Source organism: Schistocerca cancellata, chromosome 1, assembly GCF_023864275.1.
Source record: "Schistocerca cancellata isolate TAMUIC-IGC-003103 chromosome 1, iqSchCanc2.1, whole genome shotgun sequence".
Taxonomy (NCBI): Eukaryota; Metazoa; Arthropoda; class Insecta; order Orthoptera; family Acrididae; genus Schistocerca; species Schistocerca cancellata.
The window spans coordinates 419,824,423-419,843,603 of record NC_064626.1 but is presented as its reverse complement, the minus strand read 5'-3'; the positions used below and the strand labels follow the sequence as shown (position 1 = coordinate 419,843,603).

At 37.9% G+C, this 19,181-nt stretch overlaps 1 protein-coding gene across 1 annotated transcript; it reads left to right on the top strand.

The window, feature by feature from the left end:
- Positions 1–9,241: 9,241 nt before the first annotated feature.
- Positions 9,242–16,876, top strand: LOC126175952 (complement component 1 Q subcomponent-binding protein, mitochondrial). The gene is made up of 5 exons (XM_049923038.1): positions 9,242–9,603; positions 9,922–10,072; positions 10,159–10,355; positions 14,209–14,297; positions 16,503–16,876. The coding sequence occupies exons 1-5, from the start codon at positions 9,363–9,365 to the stop codon at positions 16,650–16,652; spliced, it is 828 nt and encodes a 275-aa protein (XP_049778995.1). The 5' UTR covers positions 9,242–9,362; the 3' UTR covers positions 16,653–16,876.
- Positions 16,877–19,181: the final 2,305 nt, after the last annotated feature.

Here is a 19,181-nt window from a genome sequence, read left to right as displayed (position 1 = left end):
TGCTAACAGTATGAGATCGCCTGCAGCGCCTCTCCTGGGCTTGTGATTATATCGGTTGGATCCTAGACGTAAAATCGTTACCTGGTCAGATGAATCCCAATTTCAGCTGGTAAGAGTTATTGGTAAGGCCTGAGTGTGGTGCAGATCCCATGAACTTATGGGCCCAAGTTGTTAACAATGCACTGTGGAAGTTGGTGGTGACTCCATAATGATGTGAACTGTGTTTACATGGAAACAAGTAGATCCTTTGGTCCAACTGAATCAATCATTGATTGAAAATGGTTATTTTTGGCTACTTGGAGACCATTATTGGCTAATCATGGACTTCATGTTCCCAAACAGCGATTGAATTTTTATGGATGACAGTGGATCATGACACCAAGCCACAATTGTTTGCAATTGGTTTGAAGAACTTTCTGCACAATTCAGGTGAGTGATTTGGCCACCCTGATAGCGCAACATGAATTCCATTGAACGTTTATGGGAAATAAATGAGAGGTCAGTTTGTGCACAAAATCCTGCATCGGTTACACTTTCGAAATTATCGATGACTATAGAGGCAACATGGTTCAGTATTTCTGCAGGGGACGTTCGACGACTTGTTGAGTCCATACCACATCGAGCTGTCGCACTACGCCATGCAAGAGGAGATCCCAATTGACATTAGGAGGTATCCTATTACTTTTGTCACCTCAGTGACACCTTTATCAAATCCAAGTGCGAATCCAACGTCGAAAATGATAAACATTTTGCTTTCGATGCTACATTTTGTAACACTTAAACTACACTCCTCATTAGCTTCAAATGTGCGTATTCATGACGTCACAGCAAGAGTAATACTAACCCTTAAATAAAAGTGAAGACTACTCAATGTATTTACAACAAACAAAGCTGGGACTTACACACCAACCTATATTTTTCTATTAAATTTTTCCAGTATTCTTCATCTCACGGGGGGAAGCCTTTTGTGCAGATACTGTTGTCCCCGAACTATCAGCTTTGAGTTTTTTTTTTTTTTTTGAATAATCGTTTGCTGTTAGTGTTAGGTTAGGAAGTGAAAGATATCTATGAAGCTTCGATACTGCATTTGACTGCTTACCACTATACCATGAACAGACACAACAGCAGAACAGATAAAGCAGAATAACACTTCCTGCGGAAACTTCTGCAACCTACAGAGTAGCCAATGGATAAAGATGGTCGGCCTTTGGATTCTGAGAAGTGGATAAGCTTATTACTGTCGGAAGTACGCGACTGAAGTTGTTTTTGGCAGCTGGGTATTGACCAGCTTTCTCATCAAAAACTGTATATTGTGTTACAGTTTGCTCTACCTATGCAGACATTACTTCTGAGTTTTCCACTGCTGCTGGTGGTGCTATCTTAACAATTTCCTCTGTAGATTATGTAACTACATGTTCTAGTATTGTTGCTACTGTTTGAATAAAATGTAGGGGAAGGCTTTCTGTTACTCTGCTGACCTTAGTTGTGCATGATGCTGTTCAGGTCTTCTTTTGTGTCATCAGTGTAATACCATCATTGATCTCATTTTTAGAATTAATTCTCAGATAGCATAGTGATTTTCCCCTTTTATTCAAATGCATGCCATGTGTTATAAAGTAATTTTTTCTGATTACATTTGGTCAGAAGGAAGGTATTTGTAGTGGGCTGGCATATCTTTATTGTAATCCTGTGGCTTTTTTAATCTCATTATTTTCGCAAGAAGATTAAATAAGATAATCAAAAATGGACAAATCTTTCAAAGGGAGTTACCTGCAATGCTTTCTTGTACAAAATAAGCTTATTTTTTCCGTTGATTACTGTTTTTTAATTTCAAAATGATCAGATTTGGGTAAAGTTGCCCGTCTTCATACCTGTTAAACAACAAAAAAATTACAACTGGGTTCTAATTCTGCACTTACAAAGCTTAAAAAATTTTGTAATTTAATTATGATACAAAATTTGTCCAAAGTACCAGATGTAGTCCTGTCCTAATGGAACAGTTAGTTGACTGTCATTTACTATAATCACACTTGTATATTGTCACTTTATATTAAGATTTTAAACGACATTTGATTGTTGCAAACGCCTACAACATTAAAGAGTAACCTCTGCCCATACCAGTACATTTAAAATAAAATACTAAATTAATTCATGTATAAAAAAACATTCTTAATTAGTGCATATCAAACAGTGATGGGGACTTCTGAGATTTCCATAAATATTAAAATTTATAAATTATTTTTATTATAACTTTAAAACAGTTTGCTATACAATACTTAGAACATACTGCATGTTTAATACTGTCAACCCACAATTATTACATTTGTTCTTTTCTGTCAAGTTTGATATGTGCCTTAATATGTGCACCATTTGCTCTTCATTCTGATATGTTTTCTGGAAGAATTTGTCAGTTCTTTCTTATACATGCCCTTTGTATGTCAAAATGACAAATTTCTTCTCAACTTCAACCTTCTTACTTTCATCCCTTTGTTTTCACTTTTTTATACATATGCATGACATATTGTGAACATATCCATCTGTACAAATTTCTGATCCATATGTAATGATCTGCCTATGTAGATCTGATGTGCACAAACAGATCATTGCATGTGGATAGCCTTTAATACAAAATGAACAGTTTGCTCTTAATTAAAAGTACATATGGTAAGTGATGAAGTCTCGAGGGCTGGTACACTAGCAACTATATGTGTCACAGAGAGTAGCATGCAGGCTGGAGATGTGTGCTGATATGAGTTGTGTGCAAACCTGGAAGTTGGGATTGGAAGTTTGAACAAAGTAGCTCAAACCTGTGGACGCAATTCGCATCGCCATAGACATAGTATGGGAACAGGAGATTACTACAAATCTGGCATGTGAAACATATTTGAGTCAGCTGTTTGTTCAGGCTAATGTTTTTCGTCTTTGTGTATTCTGTGAAAACTAAAATGTTTAATATGTGTCAGTGCTTTAGGGGAGTCACTGCTGAATTTATTGAAATATACAGCAGTCACATACGTTTGAGGAAAGTTTAGGCAAAGGTTTACAGTGATCTAGATAAAAAAGCGAATGTTAATTAATCGTTAATAGTCGAAACAAGAGCAGTTGGCCCCATGATGAGGGAGAAACTAACTTTTAAAATCTTTGGAGACTTAAATAAAATTAAATTTGCTTAATGCTATACTACATCATAAACTTATATGGTAGGATAGATAAAATAAAAATATTTGTTCTACAGAAGAGTAGAGTCAGCATATAGTGTTCAGTTGATGAAGGAATATCTTGCAGTGTTTTCTCCAAGGGCACAGGGATTCGTACACATTCATGTTGATACATTTACCCCAATGGGATATTTCGTTCATAACAAAGAGTCAATTAAAGATAAACTGTATGGTTCACTGACACAATAATTAATGTAAAACTTTCCAATAGTCTATGAATCCTTATCTACAAGTCAGAATGGAATTTTATATTCTGGTGTGAGAGTTTATAACAGATTGTTGGTAGACTTTAGACAGTGAACTGAAATCCCCTTATACTCTGAATCAAAGTAAAGGATACCTCATTGAGCACACCTATAATTTATCAGAATATATGAATTTCAAAAGACATCAAAATTTAAAAAATGTTATCTGTAATATATCAGAATTTATTTGCTGCATAATTGAGGTAATTCACTTGTCTTCATAAAATCCTTCTGCAGGAAAGTGTACATAGCCTCCAATGAATCAGGTATTACAGAATGTTTGTAAATTAGTTAACATAAGCAACCTTGAATTGTGAAAAGGGCAAATATCTTACAGAAATATTTGATACATCACTGAATGCTGTATGTCTTCAAGTTTTATTTACAAATGTTCAACGTGGCTGCCTTTTGCAACATCAAAATATCCCATCTGTTATCAGTTCTCTGCCAAATCCTATGAAGTAAGTCTTGTTGTATGGTGGCAACTGCTTGTGTTATCCATTGATGCAGCTCGTCGATATTTCCCAGAAGCAGAGAACAAACATTTTCTCTGTAATGTAATCCATACACTGATGTACATTGGGATTAAATCAGGTGACTGTAGCAGCCAGGACATTGTTCCACCACTTCCAGTCCAAGTCGACACATTCCAATGGAGATGCGCAACTACTTCATGATGATAATGTGGTGGCACGCCATTTTATTGGAAAATAAATTCTGTGTCCTTATCCTGTTGCAGCTGAGGCATTAGATAATGTTCATGTATATCCCGGTACGATATGACAGTTACATTTGACTCAGCAAAAATGGAAGGACCATGAATCTTCTTACAGCTCACATCACTTAAAACGTTTACCTCAGGTGAGTCCTGCGCATATTACATTACATGACATTATTTCTGCTCATCCCATATCCGAACACTATGTCGATTCACTTCACTGGACACAATTTTATTGAGAAAATCATCTTCAGTCTGCATTTTATTAACACTAGGCTTATTCAATTCTATGCTGGCATTTTTTCGTTGGTTAACGCGGGCTTTGAATGTAAGACTGCCGAAATTATTCAGTTGCTGCATCCGAGATTGCTGGCTGACCCTGACCCAGCATCCTACTTGATACAAAGCCAGTTTCTGTGGAGCGATTGTACCAATTAATAGCTGCTTGTCTTTGAGGGGGTGGCTTGTGATATTAAGTCTTGAACTGTCTCTGAACTGTAGTAATGGATTTGGATTAATGAAGCTATACACAACACTGCGCATACCCTGCACCCTTATACGACTCCATGATAAGTACTGGAATAACTTATTCACGTATGTCACCTAATGGGAACGCCAGGAACTAAGAGTGTTAGACGGGGGTAAAACTTGAAGATGTACGGCACTGAGTACTGTATGAGATATTTCTGTAAGATATTTACCCTATCCACAATTAAAGGTTACTTTCGTATTACTAATTTATAAACACCTTGTACTTTGCTTAATGTTGCTCTCTTGTACACTGCTGTCGAAAATTCGAAGTCATTGTAACTCCTTCTTGTTACCAGGAATCGTCGCAATCATCTGTTTACTTGGTAAAATATCTCTCCCCAAACAAGTATTTTGCCATGTTATACTATTTACGAGCGCAAATAGGACATGTCTACATCTGGGCCTTTTTTCACGGTTTTTTCTGTTGTATTTAATTTTTAAAAAAATATTTTCTTTGATAAAACTATTACAAATGCAAATCTTTGTGCTCCTGCAAGACTGTGCCATGGATGTATTGCACTAAAACTCTAAGTTTCACTCAGTGTGTTGCAAAAACGGGCTGTATTTCTGATTTGTTCATTCAAATTAAATATATGTACAACATAACCGAAAACTGAATTGAAATTAACTCCTTAGATTTCCTTCCAATTGAGCAATGTGCATGGACATTTTTTAACTAATAATATCAAACATCTCTGATGACAGGCAAACTGAGCAAAGCAAACACAATGCAGTAGCAAATGGCTCTAATTCCTGTAGTAAGCAAAGATACAACGGCAAGTAAGAGACCCATACTCATGAACTGAGCGTTGGGAGCAGAAGCAGGAATCTTGAAACGCCATACTGGAAAGGGTCCGAGTGGAGGTGGTTTGCCGTTGCCCTCCTCCGACCTGTTACGAAGTGTCGAGCATGTTTTTGCACATAGGGGATGACTGTTATGAGTGATGGTACTGTGTAGTGTCGTGTTTGTTTTTATGAATGAGGAGAGAAAGGTTGAAACTCGGTGCTGGCACACAGTGTAATTCTCTCGAAAAGCATCAAGAGGGCCACTGAGTTTAACAACCCCATCCGATGGACTAATCACCATCAACAGTGTCACTTGTCTCTCTTCATGAGAGATTGTGGAGAGGTTTGGAATTTAATCCATGACATTGGCACAAAAACTGGCGATCAGGAAGTTTAAACTACCATCTCTCCTCCTCTGGCTGGCCAAATACTGGCAGTGAAAGTATCATCCACAACCAGGATTCAAACTGGCTTTAAATATATGATACATGTCTCTAGCACCAGCAGCTCAATAACAAAAATATGCTTTGCTCTATGGGTGAATGCCGTGAATAGTGAGCGGAACACATTAGTGTACGGTACTTCTCACGAATTGTGACTTGGCATCTGTCGATTGGAGTTTGCGGGCAAAGGGCAGAGCGGAGAAGCTATGCTGCGTGGAGTGATGGGTTGCGTGGGGAGGAGGGAGGGGGCGGGAGGAAGAAGCTTCACCACTTTATACTATAATGAACCAGTGCAGGCAACAGAAACGTGTGCTTTGAGCTTCCATGAGCTCCTGATATCTGGCTTTCTTTTCCAAAATGGAGTAGAAAATAGCCCCTTGATGAGCCAGCAAGGTCTTCATCACTAATTTTCGTAAAAATCACAATGAATATAGCGCAACAAAAGACAGGCAACGACAGACAACTCAGCTCAGCAACAAAGGACATAACAGAGCAGTCAACACTGGCTAGTGGTAGGGTGTGCTATTGGCAATGAACATCTGCTAATCACTAGGGCACGAATTCTCCCGGCTGTTGCCAACTGCTACCAATCATAACTGGGGAGCTGCGTACCAGGATACAGACTACAGAGTTGTAGTGAGCTATTGTGTGTTTAACAACTAGTGTCTAGTGCTCTTTTTGTTTGTTTTTACGACTGACTGAACATGTCTGCAAAGAATGTCAAGTGGTACGTATGATATTTTAGAAAAGAGTCGTTAAGTGATAAACAGTTAAAGAATTGGTTGTTAGAGGTGCCTGAGGCACCTAGTAGTGTGCGGTGTAAGTATTGCCAATGCAACGTGAATATGCATTTTTTAGATTTACATCTGCATGCGAAAAGTAAGAAACATTTAAATGCAGCCGAACCTTTTTCATGTACACGATAGTCAACATTGCCATTTCAGTCCATCAAATATACATATGAATGTGCAGCTGCTTAAGCTGCTCATACATTGTTTGTAGTTAATCACTGTGCAATTAGAACCGTTGATCATCTTTCAGATCTAAGCAGGTATTTTTTCAAAGTGCTAACCATGAATCTCTTTTACAGCTACACTGTAGGAAGAGCAGTGCTTTGATCAGGAACATTCTCTTTCAGCACTTTTAAGTCAGAACTACAGAACAATGTTAGTAATGGACATTTCAGTCTTCTTACAGATGAATCCATAGACATTTCCGTCACCAAATTGTTCGCTGTGTGCATTGTATATTTTTCAGAACAACAGTAGAGATATTTCCACCTTTTTTGGAATTCTTGAAGTAGACTAGGGGAATGCTGTATGTATTGTTACTGCAGTAAAGTTATTACTTTCAGATTATGCTCTAGACATTAAACAAATGAGAGAAATTGGTACAGATATGCCTTAGTGTTGATGGGTATTAACAATGGGGTTTACCTGGAACTGAAATGTGAGGTCCCTAATATTGTATTGATCCCCCATGTTTGTCCTTCAGTCCAGTTAGCAGGGTCCTTTACTGTCCAGATGCTACCAGGGAATCTTGAGTTGTTAATATGTGAAACTTATTCTTGGTTTTCTGAATCCTCTTCTCGACAAGCAATGTATAGGAAATTGTTTAAAGAAATAAATGATGGAGCCGAACCCCTTAAAATTATACACCAATCAGCCACAAGGTGGCTATCGATCGACGTTGCTGGTAATCGCATTTTAAGTCAGTGGCTTGAACTACAGACAAATTTTGAAGTATCCAGATGTCAGACTGAGTGCTACACAGCTGAACTGTTGTATAGTACGTACTCTGATACCATCTATAAGCTTTATCTTCTGTTTCTTAGGCCAACTCAAAAGGTCAATAAATCATTCCAGTCAAGTACAACAGACCGTTCAAAGCTACTGCAAGACTTAGTTCTTCTTGTTGTAGGTCTTACAAAGCGGATTGTTGTTCCCAGTTATAAGGAGGATTTGCTAACAGTACATGTTACAAAATACAAATCCCCGATATTTATCTTGGGCATGAAGTAGAGGTTTCATTGGTGAATATGTTGAAAGAACATAAAATTAACGCAGAAAGCGGAAAAGTTACGCAGTAGATGCGAAAATTTTCTGATTTGCTTTGCAGAGAAGCTCCAGAGGCGACTGCAGAATAATGTCAAGGTTTTGCAAAGAGTGTGTCTAACTGCTCCAGAACAGTGTTTGAGGATGGTGAAAGAAAGTATAATCATGCTAGCACAGAATTGACAAAAACTGATTTTTAGTGGTCAAAATTAGCTACTGTTTAATGGAAAAATGTCGACAATAGAGTAGAACTTTGACAAGAGATCGTATCATATAAAGACGCTAGTTCCTAAAATCCATTTCAGGAGCTTTTAGGTTCCGAAATGAAGCTTTTGATGTTGCCTTGGTCAATTGTTGAGGTCGAAAGAGGATTTAGAATACTAAACAATGTGAAAACCTTCCTCAGGACTAGACTTAACACCAGTATGGTAAGAGCAATTCTCACTGTGCTGTCATAAATACGTCTTGCCAGAGCATGCTTTGAAACAAATTGGCACAATGGTTGTGTACCAAGGAGACCAACAATCCAACACATCAACTGAAGAAGAGGCGGAGTACAATGCGGATGAACTGTTATTACTTTAATCAACATAGATGATAAATATCTTTAAATTTGAGTACATTTACGTTTTCGTGGCGCAATGACTGCTGCTTTAAATTGAGGGCGTTCTGCGCATGATTTCGTGTTCTTTTTCAAATATTTCGGCTGTATACTGTTCAGATATCTGTCTGTCGGCTCATTCTGAAGACGACTGGACGCTATACAGCCGCAGTATTAGAGGTAGAACCTGAATGTGTGTTGTTGCATGCCCGAAATTTAATGGCGCGTATTTAAATTTGTTTGTTACTGTTCCATTAAAATGTGATGTAGTTATATAATAATATATATTTGATAATCAGGGTGAGTTGGGCGGATTTTTAAGTGGTTGTCCGTCTCGTAAACTAAGTATGATTATAATGTTTAAAATAAAATTTAATTTCGTCTATTTATTTACAAGAAAATAAGGACATATCTGATTTTGATCGATTTTAAAATGTTTGCTCATTGCATAAACAAAGTAATGAGTATAATGTTTTAAAATAAATAATATTTTTCTTTATTTTTGAAAGAAGATGTGGAGATATTTCATTCTGACAGATTTTTAGGGTTTGGTTTGTCGAAAAAAATAATCCAATGTTGGTGCCACTGACAGGAACCCACTTGGGAAGCCGAGAGCGAATGTTCAGTTGGCAAGAGCACTTGCGATGGATTTGATACGAAGACACTTTGGCTGGAGCGTGTGGTAGGAGGCCGGCTAATGAGAGGTGTGGATAAATCGCGCGGATTAGAAGTAGTTGTATCTTCAGTTGTAGTCTGAAAATAAAATATGAAAATGAACGGAATTTTGAAAGCGGCTTCTGGATTCTCTTCGTATAAATATCTTTTGAATCCAGTGAAACGGTCATGCGGCGTCTTGAATGCAAACACGAGGCAGTTTACAAGAACGCTGTGGTATATGCGTTCTGGTGGTTCTACCGACGGGACGGGTTTACTTGCCAACTACAAACAAACTCCACAGAGTAATTTATGCAGCTGTGGTTGTGGAATGCAAAGGCTACATACGAAAGGTATATATTTAGAAGTTACATGAAATGGAAATTCGTTTTTGTACGTTCGAATATACAAAAGTGTAATGTACTTTCCATAAATCATCACTTTAAGGTGCGTCACACATTTTCAGTCAGTTAAGATTCCTTAGAGGCACGGCTAAGAATTTGAAGAATTGGGTTACTTGTAATTATTTAACGTATTTGTGGAATAAATTCACACTTTTCTGTTCAACCATAATTCTAAGGACGGTGAAATAAATTGATTACTGGAGCAACTGTGCAAGATAGTTGCCTTTGAATTATGAACTAATCTCCAAAACCATCATTTCCTTATAGGAGAGAAAGAGCTTGTGGAGTTTCTTACAGAAGAAATAGCAAATGAGAGGAAAGCGCAGAAGTTGAAGACAATCCCCACAGAAATAGATGGTTTTAAAGTTAAATTGGATGAATCTGAAGTAACAATGACCAAAAAACTGGGTGATGAAGAGTCAGTATTGTTATATTGTGTAAAATATTATTTATTGAGGGTTTGGATTGCAGAATGGTAACTTATTTCGTTTCTTTTTTTTCCAGAATTGAAGTAAATTTCAATATAAATCACACAGTGGACGCTGATACTGAACCAGAAGTAAATCCTAATATGGATAAACCAGAGTTTGGGGAAATGAAATCAAAGCCAACCTTTGAGGTGGATATACGCCGTGGATCAAAGACCCTTGGCTTCACATGCTCTTTTACATCTGGCCAACAAGATTCTGAAGAGGGCTATAGTAAGTGAACAGAGTGTAACCTGAATAAATCGCCATAGTACTGCTGTAATAAAGGTACTGGTTTGTGCAAATATGCTGGTAGTTTTTCATCTGTTAGGTAACTGTTTTAATAACTTGGTTAAGCAATTCCACCTCACTATTCCTTCAACCATAGTCACTTGATTGATCCCAGAAGATAAGCCTGGATTGGTTGAAATGAAATTTTATGATAGACATACCAGTCTCATCTGTTAACTGTCTGCAGTAGGCAGCGTTACTGTGGTAGTGAAATAATTCCTATTCATTACTGGATAATGACTATCTGAAAGTTATGTATTTAGAAGTCAGATACTATGTTCATTAAATGCTGCCCCTCCGTTAAATGTGATCGTAACTTCTTTTTGACCATTTCGCATCATCCTGCAAACCTTCAAACTCCATAAGGCAGTCGCCGAATCACATACATATTGGTTCCCTTTCTATACAACAGCATGCATTTTATAAATGCAAATTGTCGGTTACCATGTATCAGCTGCAGTGCTCTCACAAATCCCAGATGTTATACTGCTATTTCATGAGTTATTTCTGAGAGTATAAGAAATCAGCAGTATTTCTTGAGCTTTTCCTGATTATGTGCAGGGCGAGGTTCTGAGAGTATAAGAAATAAGCTTTGCCCAGGACATAGACTACTTTTTGGGGGGAGGAGTGATATGGAAGAAAAAGCTTTACTTGCATCTCACAAGGATGGTTTACAAGTGTGTTGTGTGCTTTGTATTGAGTATCTGGGTCAAGAGGAATATATGACGAGATTCTTCAGTTTTGATCAATATCTTAGTATTAATGCTGCTGTGAGCGTATATTCACTTTTGTTAGTAGTTGATGGAAAAAAAATTGTTGACTGATTTGTAGCTTTTCATGAGGTCTAGGTTAGGTTGGAGAGTGACAGTTGGTTTGCAAGTTGGCGACTCCAGTGGAGAGGGAAGAAGGAAAAAAAAAATGTTGTAGCGACAAACTTATCTGTAGTTTAGACTGTTTGAGAGAAATCGATGATATCACAATACAGTTGCCACTTCCCTTACAGCATTTGTTGCATGTTTTGTACATCACTGGTCGTAGTGAAATACTTGTATCAAATATTCCTCTTTAGCCATTATCAGTATGGAAGTTCTAGTAACACATGGAAATAAAGGTTCTGAGCTCTCTCTCTCTCTCTCTCTCTCTCTCTCTCTCTCTCTCTCTCTCTCTCTCTCTCTCTCTCTCTCTCTCTCTCTCTCTCTCTCTCCCCCCCCCCCTTTTTTTTTCTTTTTTCTACATCTACATCCATACTCCGCAAGCCACCTGACGGTGTGTGGCGTTCTTTAAACGTCCCTTCCTGTAATGGAACTTATTGAACTGCAAATTCCATTTCAATTCTCAAAATTAGTGTTCTGGGACATCAATTTTTATTTTGGGACATTATTATTTTTCTAGTTTCAATCCGTATTCAGACAAAATTTCTCTGAAAAGTCCTGTGTATCTCCCATGAAGAACCCATAATTCCTTCATCACACATTTTGAAACAAATAAGCTCATCTAGGCCTTCAGCTAGGTTACAGGTCAGTCTGTTACCACAAATTTCCAAGGAAAGGAAAATATGAAATATGGCAGCAATTTAAGGCAACCTTTAAAGAGGCAAAATAACCACAAATAATGTGCAAAGAACACTGATTGTTTCAATGTGTGTTCTCTAAATACATTTTTTTTCACGTCTCATTCATTACCTGAAACTATTGTTTGATGGCTGTTTTTTTTTTTAAAGGAATGTTGCTAGCCTTGGCCCGTGTTTGGACTTAAGCCGGGAAAGTAACTGGTTTTTACTAGTTCATCTGCAAATTATCCTTTCTTAGAATTGACTCAAAAGTCTGCAGATAATTATGCTTACAATCATACTTGGAGGAGAAACAGTACATGAACAAACTCTACTTAAATAACCCTGATTCACTTCAGTATACTGTTAGAGCAAGGTGTAGTTTTTTCCTCCATTGAATATGTTGCAGGAAATATTGAAACTACTGATCTGTTTTGACTCATTACATCTTAAAAATGGCTGACAAAACACTTGTCAAAATCAGTCTTGCTTAAAATAAATGCCATAACAGGTAGTATACTTACTTTCATGCAATCACTTTTGTTGGTTTCACCACTTGTCACCCTTTCCCCTAATGTAGATGTTTTATGCTACAAATCAGTATGTAACCACAACTGAATCAACAGTCAATGGTTTTCTTGTGTGCTGCTATGCCAAACGTAACTGCAAAGGATGTTAAAACAGTGTTTACGTGGTTCAGGCAGAGATTTGCAGAAGCTGACACTTCTTTGTGACAAAGAACATTTAGTACCACATATTAATTATAATTTTAACAATATTATGAAAAGGTTAGATTGCTACTCACTATAAAGATCATCACAGGCACAGTGAAAAGACTTGCAGATAATAGCTTTTGGCTCTGAATAGAACAGAGCTACCAGTGGTAGTGGATCATGTGTAAGATGTGCTTGTTTTGTGTTAATGTGCATGTGTTTTCTTTGGTGAAGAAGGTGTTAGTGGAAGACTGTTAATGTGTAACAGTCTTTGTTGTGCCTGTGTCCAACTCAACTGGTTATCTTTACACTGAGTAGCAATCTGTCCTCCTAACCTGGAGTTCCCATTTTTATTATTAAAATTTTCAGTTCTGTACTCTCGTGACCACCCTTGATTCACAATAAGCAATTCTCATGGGTTTTCCTCTGTAAAGGAACATTTGAAAACAGAATTAAGCATTCCAGCTTGTGCTTTACCATCCTCAATTTCAGTTTCTGACTGTCTGTAGGGACTGAATGCAGACTTTGGTGCCACAAACAACCTTTGTGTATGAATAGAATTTCTTTGGGTTCTATGAAAGATCGCTTGACAGTATTCTGCTACAGTAGTCATTGAAGTCAACGCATTGTGCCAGAGTTCCTATACTTGCTCCTGCCATGTGCCGAAAATTCCAGATTGAGATATGACACTGAGTTTTTATCTGGTTTATTAAACATACGTATCTTTGCCCTTGTTTTAGTTGTCCTTTGTACTTTGGTAACCATTGTTGCCACAACTGCGTCACGGTCACTGATACCAGTTCCGATGTGGACATCCTCAAAAGAGGTCAGGTCTGTTTGTTGCCATTAGACCCAATGTATTTCCATTGTAAGTGTGGTTCCTATCTATCTGTTCTAGTTAGTTTTCAGAGAAGATATTTAGTAGTGTTTCACAGGATATCTTACTGTACCCACCACTAACAAAACTGTAATTTTCCCAGTTGACTGTGGGATGATTATTCTCTGCCAATGCATACAGTATGAGTGGGGAACTTACTTATAAGTGAACTGGTTTTCTGTAAAGTTTTTGGATACATCGTGAGACGAGTCTCTGGTGGGCTATAGAAGGATCCAGTTAAAGTTTTATGCTCACCCCTAATAATGCCTAGTATTAGTTTGCAACTTAACTTCTTAAAAGGTGTTCACCAATAATGGCAGACTTAAGTGATAAAAACCACAGGTGCGATGTACTTGGAAATTGTCTTAATCATGTTTTGTCATTGTTCTACCATCTAATATATTTCAGCATATCTGATGACTTGGCTCATAGTTTGTGTGCCAGTGAAATCTGAAATTAAGTTTTAATCCATTAGGTGGGGCCAATGTGAGTTTTTAATACACCATTGTGTTGCAGTTTGTCCTGAATGAAAAAAATTCTGCATTATTTCTATTTTTGTTGTAAATTAATTTAAATGAAATCATGTACTTTACTGATTATTAATGTGCTTGTCTATATTTTGATTGACATTGACTTGTCTCATCTTTGTTTTTGCAGATGATATTTTTGCAATTGATGAAGTTACATTGTATGAAGGAGAATGGTCTGAGAAAACCTATGCTGTATCTGGAGAAATATTAGATGGCGTAAGTAATTTATGTGATTTTCTAATAACAGTACAGTAATAATTTTATAACTTAAAACCAGTTGAATGAAAGCAGAGAGTAAGTGATGTGAAATTGCTGGCAAATTTTCATAAATTCTTGTCTTTGCAGTCAGGCGAACTTCTTATGATATCTGTGTGTGTGTGTGTGTGTGTGTGTGTGTGTGTGTGTGTGTGTGTGTGTGTGTGTGTGTTACAACAGTATTGTAACAACTGTCAAAATGTAAGTACTGTTGTTAGTAGATTTGATGTGGACAGAAGTGTGTAGCTGGTCTTTGGTGAGGATGAGATCAAATTCAAGGAAAGTGGCATGGGATTCAGAATAGGACCATGAGAAATTAAATTGTGAGAAGGTATTTAGAGATTCCAGTTGCCATCCTTTCCATGTCGAACATTCCCTCCCATACAACCTTGGCATTAGAGGCAAATCTATTTGTTCGGATGCAAACTCTTTACAGCAATACACCACCACCACCACCACCACCACCACCACCACTCTCACTTAAGCCTTTACCAAATGTAATTATCCCAACAGCCTAGTTTAAAAGCAAATTTCCTGGGCCATCAATTCCAGTCCTGGTACTGCTGATCCCTCAGCAAAAAAACTTTGGAGTACACCACTTGTCACCCAGTATTATCCTGTTCTTGAATGTATTAATCAGCTATCATGACAATGTCATGACTTCCTAAAATAATGACCTGAAATGAGATCTATTTTATCTGAGATTTTGCCCATCACACACAGAATAGCTTGTCACTCTCCCAATCCTCGCAATATCCTCATCAGACCCTATGCTCCTTCTGCACCCATATCCTAGGCTCATGCCCTGTGACCGTCCCCGCTGCAAGGCTTGCTCTTTGCATCTTCATAGCACCACCTATTTCAGCTCTGTAACTGGAAAAACATACTATCAAAGGGAGAGCCACATGTGACATAATACATGGCATATGCCATCTGTTAGGTAAACATTGTTTGGCCTTTTACATTGGCATGACTATCACCCAGTTATCAGTCTGGATGAATGGGCATAGGCAGAGGGTGTATACAGGCAATACACAATACCCTGTTGCAGAGCATGCCATACAACATGAGTCAGACCTCGGTGCCTCCTTCACCATTTGGATTCTTGCCCCAGACACCAGTTTCTCAGAAATCCACAGGTGGGAATTAGTGCTACAACATGTCCTTGGGTCTCACCACCCACCTGGCCTTAATGTACCTTAATTTATTCTGTCGCTGTATGTCTTCATATCTTCTCTGTTTTAGTTATCTACATCTTTCAATGTCCTACCCGTCTTGTTTTCACTGCCCCTCCTACCTCTGTTATGTACAATGCACTTAGCTTTTCACTCTTATTAACTCCTGCACAATGTTTTACTGATAACCTGTCTTGCATATTATTCGGTCTTCCACCTTTAAGCTCAGGTTTTCAAATCTCATCCAATGCAATCTGCAACATTCAGTCTTTCCTTCTCATCCCCTCTGATAAGTCTCGCCAGACCCGTGGTTCTGGGTGACTTCTCTGAAATTTATCCCTTTCTCTAAACTCATCCAGTCCTTTTCTTTCATGCCTCTTCCTTCCCCTTCAATTCTTCTGCCAGGAGGAGCCACTGGCTCCAAAAGCTTGTCAAACACAAACCCTTTTGTGTGTGTGCTCTTGACTGTTCTGATAGTCCTGCCTTACACCCCCTCCCCCCACCGTAGATGTGCTTGATGTAGTCTGGCTGCCTGCAGTATATATGCTGGAGTAAGTAGGCTCCTTTATAAATTGCATCTGTACAGGGTTGATATGCAACCCATAGTTGTTTCACTCTTTTGTCCCCCCCCCTCAAGGCCTATTGTGTTGATATATGGCCTTAATGCCTAGCTTTATTTGTACATCTGTAGAGGTTCTTTCTTGATTTTAATTCAAAATCCAGAAGAAAGCCCCACAAATAGCTTTTGCTGTTGTAGTTAAATATGCAATTACATGTGGTAACAACATTATGAAAAGCATAGTTGCTACTCAACATATAACTGAGATGATGAGTTGCAGATACACAAGAAAGACTGTCAGAAAGTGAGCTTTTGGCCAACAAGGCCTTTGTCAGATAAATACTTGATACCATTATTATTTGGAATAATGTCTGTAATTATTACTTTTAATTTCAGTGTTGGTTTCTGATACATGGTGACTTTTTGTTTCAGTATCTATATGACTTGCTGATGACTCTTCTGGAGGAGAAAGGTATCTCCAATGAATTTGTGGAAAAGTTATCGGAATTCAGCACGGCTTATGAACACAATACGTACATCGCATTTTTGGAAAGTTTGCAGAAGTTTTCTAGTGGCAAATGAGCACCAAAGTTGAAGAAGGTGCATTCATTCTGTGCTACTTTTACCACTCCAAACACAGTTGCGGACTGCAGACTGTTCTGCATTTGTTGGATGCATGTCTTCAAAGAAAAATTTTTATGCTAAGATAATATAGTTGAGAAGTGAGACTGTGATGAATTACGCATGTGTATCCTTATTAAGACAGTCAATACACACAAGTAAAGTGAAGTTTATTTTTTATTGTATCAGCTTTTTGATTGGTGATTTACATGAAAATTTCCCAGAAGTGATATGTGAGGTGCATTTGGTTTGGATAATCCACATAACATGTTTATCAAATTTTACTTATGTGTTGCACAGAGATAATACTGCTCCTGTGTATTTTCCCCTGCAAAGAAGGTAAATCTACGTACTGCAGCTGAAATAAAAAATTGTAGCCTTGTATGTAATTAGAAACCACTGTGATTTTTAAAGAGTTTTCAGCAGTTCTTATCAGATTAGTCTCACAGTATTTTAAAAATTTTATGATTACTATGTATGTGTTGACCAATAACACAACTGTGTTAATGCTTTAAGCTTACCAGAATTAGTTTTTCTCTCTGAAGGATTTCAACAGATAACTGATGATCAGCTATGATGGTACTACCTCATGTGTTCAGGACAAGTGAGCTCTTAGGCCACATATTGTGAAATATTACCAGATACAATCACACATTTCACCATTTTTAAATGGTTGTAGTACTGATCTGGCCTTGTAACATTAACCAAAATAGCCTTACTATCCTGGTACTGCAAACAGCTGAAAGCAAGGGGAAACTACAGCCGTAATTTTTCCTGAGGACATACAGCTTCACTGTATGGTTAAATGATGATGGCATCCTCTTGGGTAAAACATTCCGGAGGTAAAATAGGCCCCCATTCGGATCTCCGGGCGGGGACTACGCAGGAGGACATCATTACCAGGAGAAAGAAAACTGGTGTTCTATGGATTGGAGTGTGCAAGGTCAGATCCCTTAATCGGGCAGGAGCTTAGAAAATTTAAAAAGGGAAATGGATAGTTTATAGTTAGATATCGTGGGAATTAGTGAAGTTCGGTGGCAGGAGGAACAAGATTTCTGGTCAGGTGAATAGAGGGTTATAAATAAAAATCAAATAAGGGTAATGCAGGAATAGGTTTAGTAATGAAAAAGAATGAGTGCAGGTAAACTACTAAAAACAGCATAGTGAATGCATTATTGTAATCTAGATATACATGAAGCCCACACCTACCACAGTAGTAAAAGTTTATATGCCAACTAGCTCTACAGACAACGAAGAGATTTAAGAAATGTATGAAGAGATAAAAGAAATTATTCAGATAGTGAAGGGAGACAAAAATTTTAAGTCATGGGGGGGACTGGAGTTTGAAAGAAGGAAAAGGAAGAGAAGGAAAAGTTGTAGGCGAATATGGAATGGGGATAAGGAATGAAAGAGGAAGCCACCTGGTTGAATTTTGCACAGAGTGTAACTTAATCATAGCTAACACTACTTGGTTTAAAAATCATGAAAGACGGTTTTATACATGGAGGAGGCATGGAGACACGGGAAGGTTTCAGATAGATATTATATAATGGAAGATAGATTTTGGAACCAGGTTTTAAATTTTAAGACATTTCAGTCACAGATGTGCACTCGACCACAATCTATTGGTTATGATTAAAACTGAAGAAAATGCAAAAAGGTGGGGATTTAAGGAGATGGGATCTGGATAAACCAAAAGACCCAGAAGTTGTAGAGTGTTTCAGAGAGAGCATTAGGGAATGATGGACAAGAATGGGTAGCTTTGAAAGATAAAATTGTAAAGGCTGCAGAGGATCAAGTAGGTAAAAAGAAGAGGGCTAGTAGAACTCTTGGGTAACAGAAGAGGTATAGAACATAATTGATGAAAGGAGAAAATATAAAACTGCAGTAAATGTAGTAGGCGAAAAGGAATACAAATGTCTCAAAAATGAGGTTGACAGGAAGTGCAAAATGAAATGACTGAACAGGGGTGGCTAGAGAACAGATGTAAGGATGTAGAGGTGTATATCTCTAGGGGTAAGATAAATATTGCCTATAGGAAAATTAGACACACCTTTGGAGAAAAGAACAACCATGTGTATGAATATCAAGAGCTCAGATGGAGAACCAATTCTAAGCAAAGAAGGGAAAGCAGAAAGGTGGAAGGAGTATACAGAGGGTCTATATAAGGGAGATGCACTTGAGGGCGATATTATGGAAATTGAAGAAACGAAGATGAAATGGGAGATATGATACTTTTGAAGAATTTGACAGAGCACTGAAAAACCTAAGTCAAAACAAGGCCCCAGGAGTAGAAAACATTTCATTAGAGCCTTGGGAGAGCCAGCCCTGATGAAGCTTTACCATCTGGTGAGAAAGACGTCTGAGACAGGCTAAATACCCTCAGACTTCAAGAATATAACAACTCCAATCCCAAAGATAGGTGTCGACAGGTGTGAAAATTACCGAACTGTCAGTTTAATAAGTCATGGCTTCGAAATACTAACATGA

Excerpts from the sequence above, each read along its gene's own strand:
- LOC126175952 (XM_049923038.1), top strand. The coding sequence starts at position 9,363 with ATGAAAATGAACGGAATTTTGAAAGCGGCTTCTGGATTCTCTTCGTAT. Across the intron at positions 10,073-10,158 it reads AAAAAACTGGGTGATGAAGA|AATTGAAGTAAATTTCAATA; the intron begins GTCAGTATTGTT and ends TTTTTTTTCCAG. Across the intron at positions 10,356-14,208 it reads AGATTCTGAAGAGGGCTATA|ATGATATTTTTGCAATTGAT; the intron begins GTAAGTGAACAG and ends TTGTTTTTGCAG.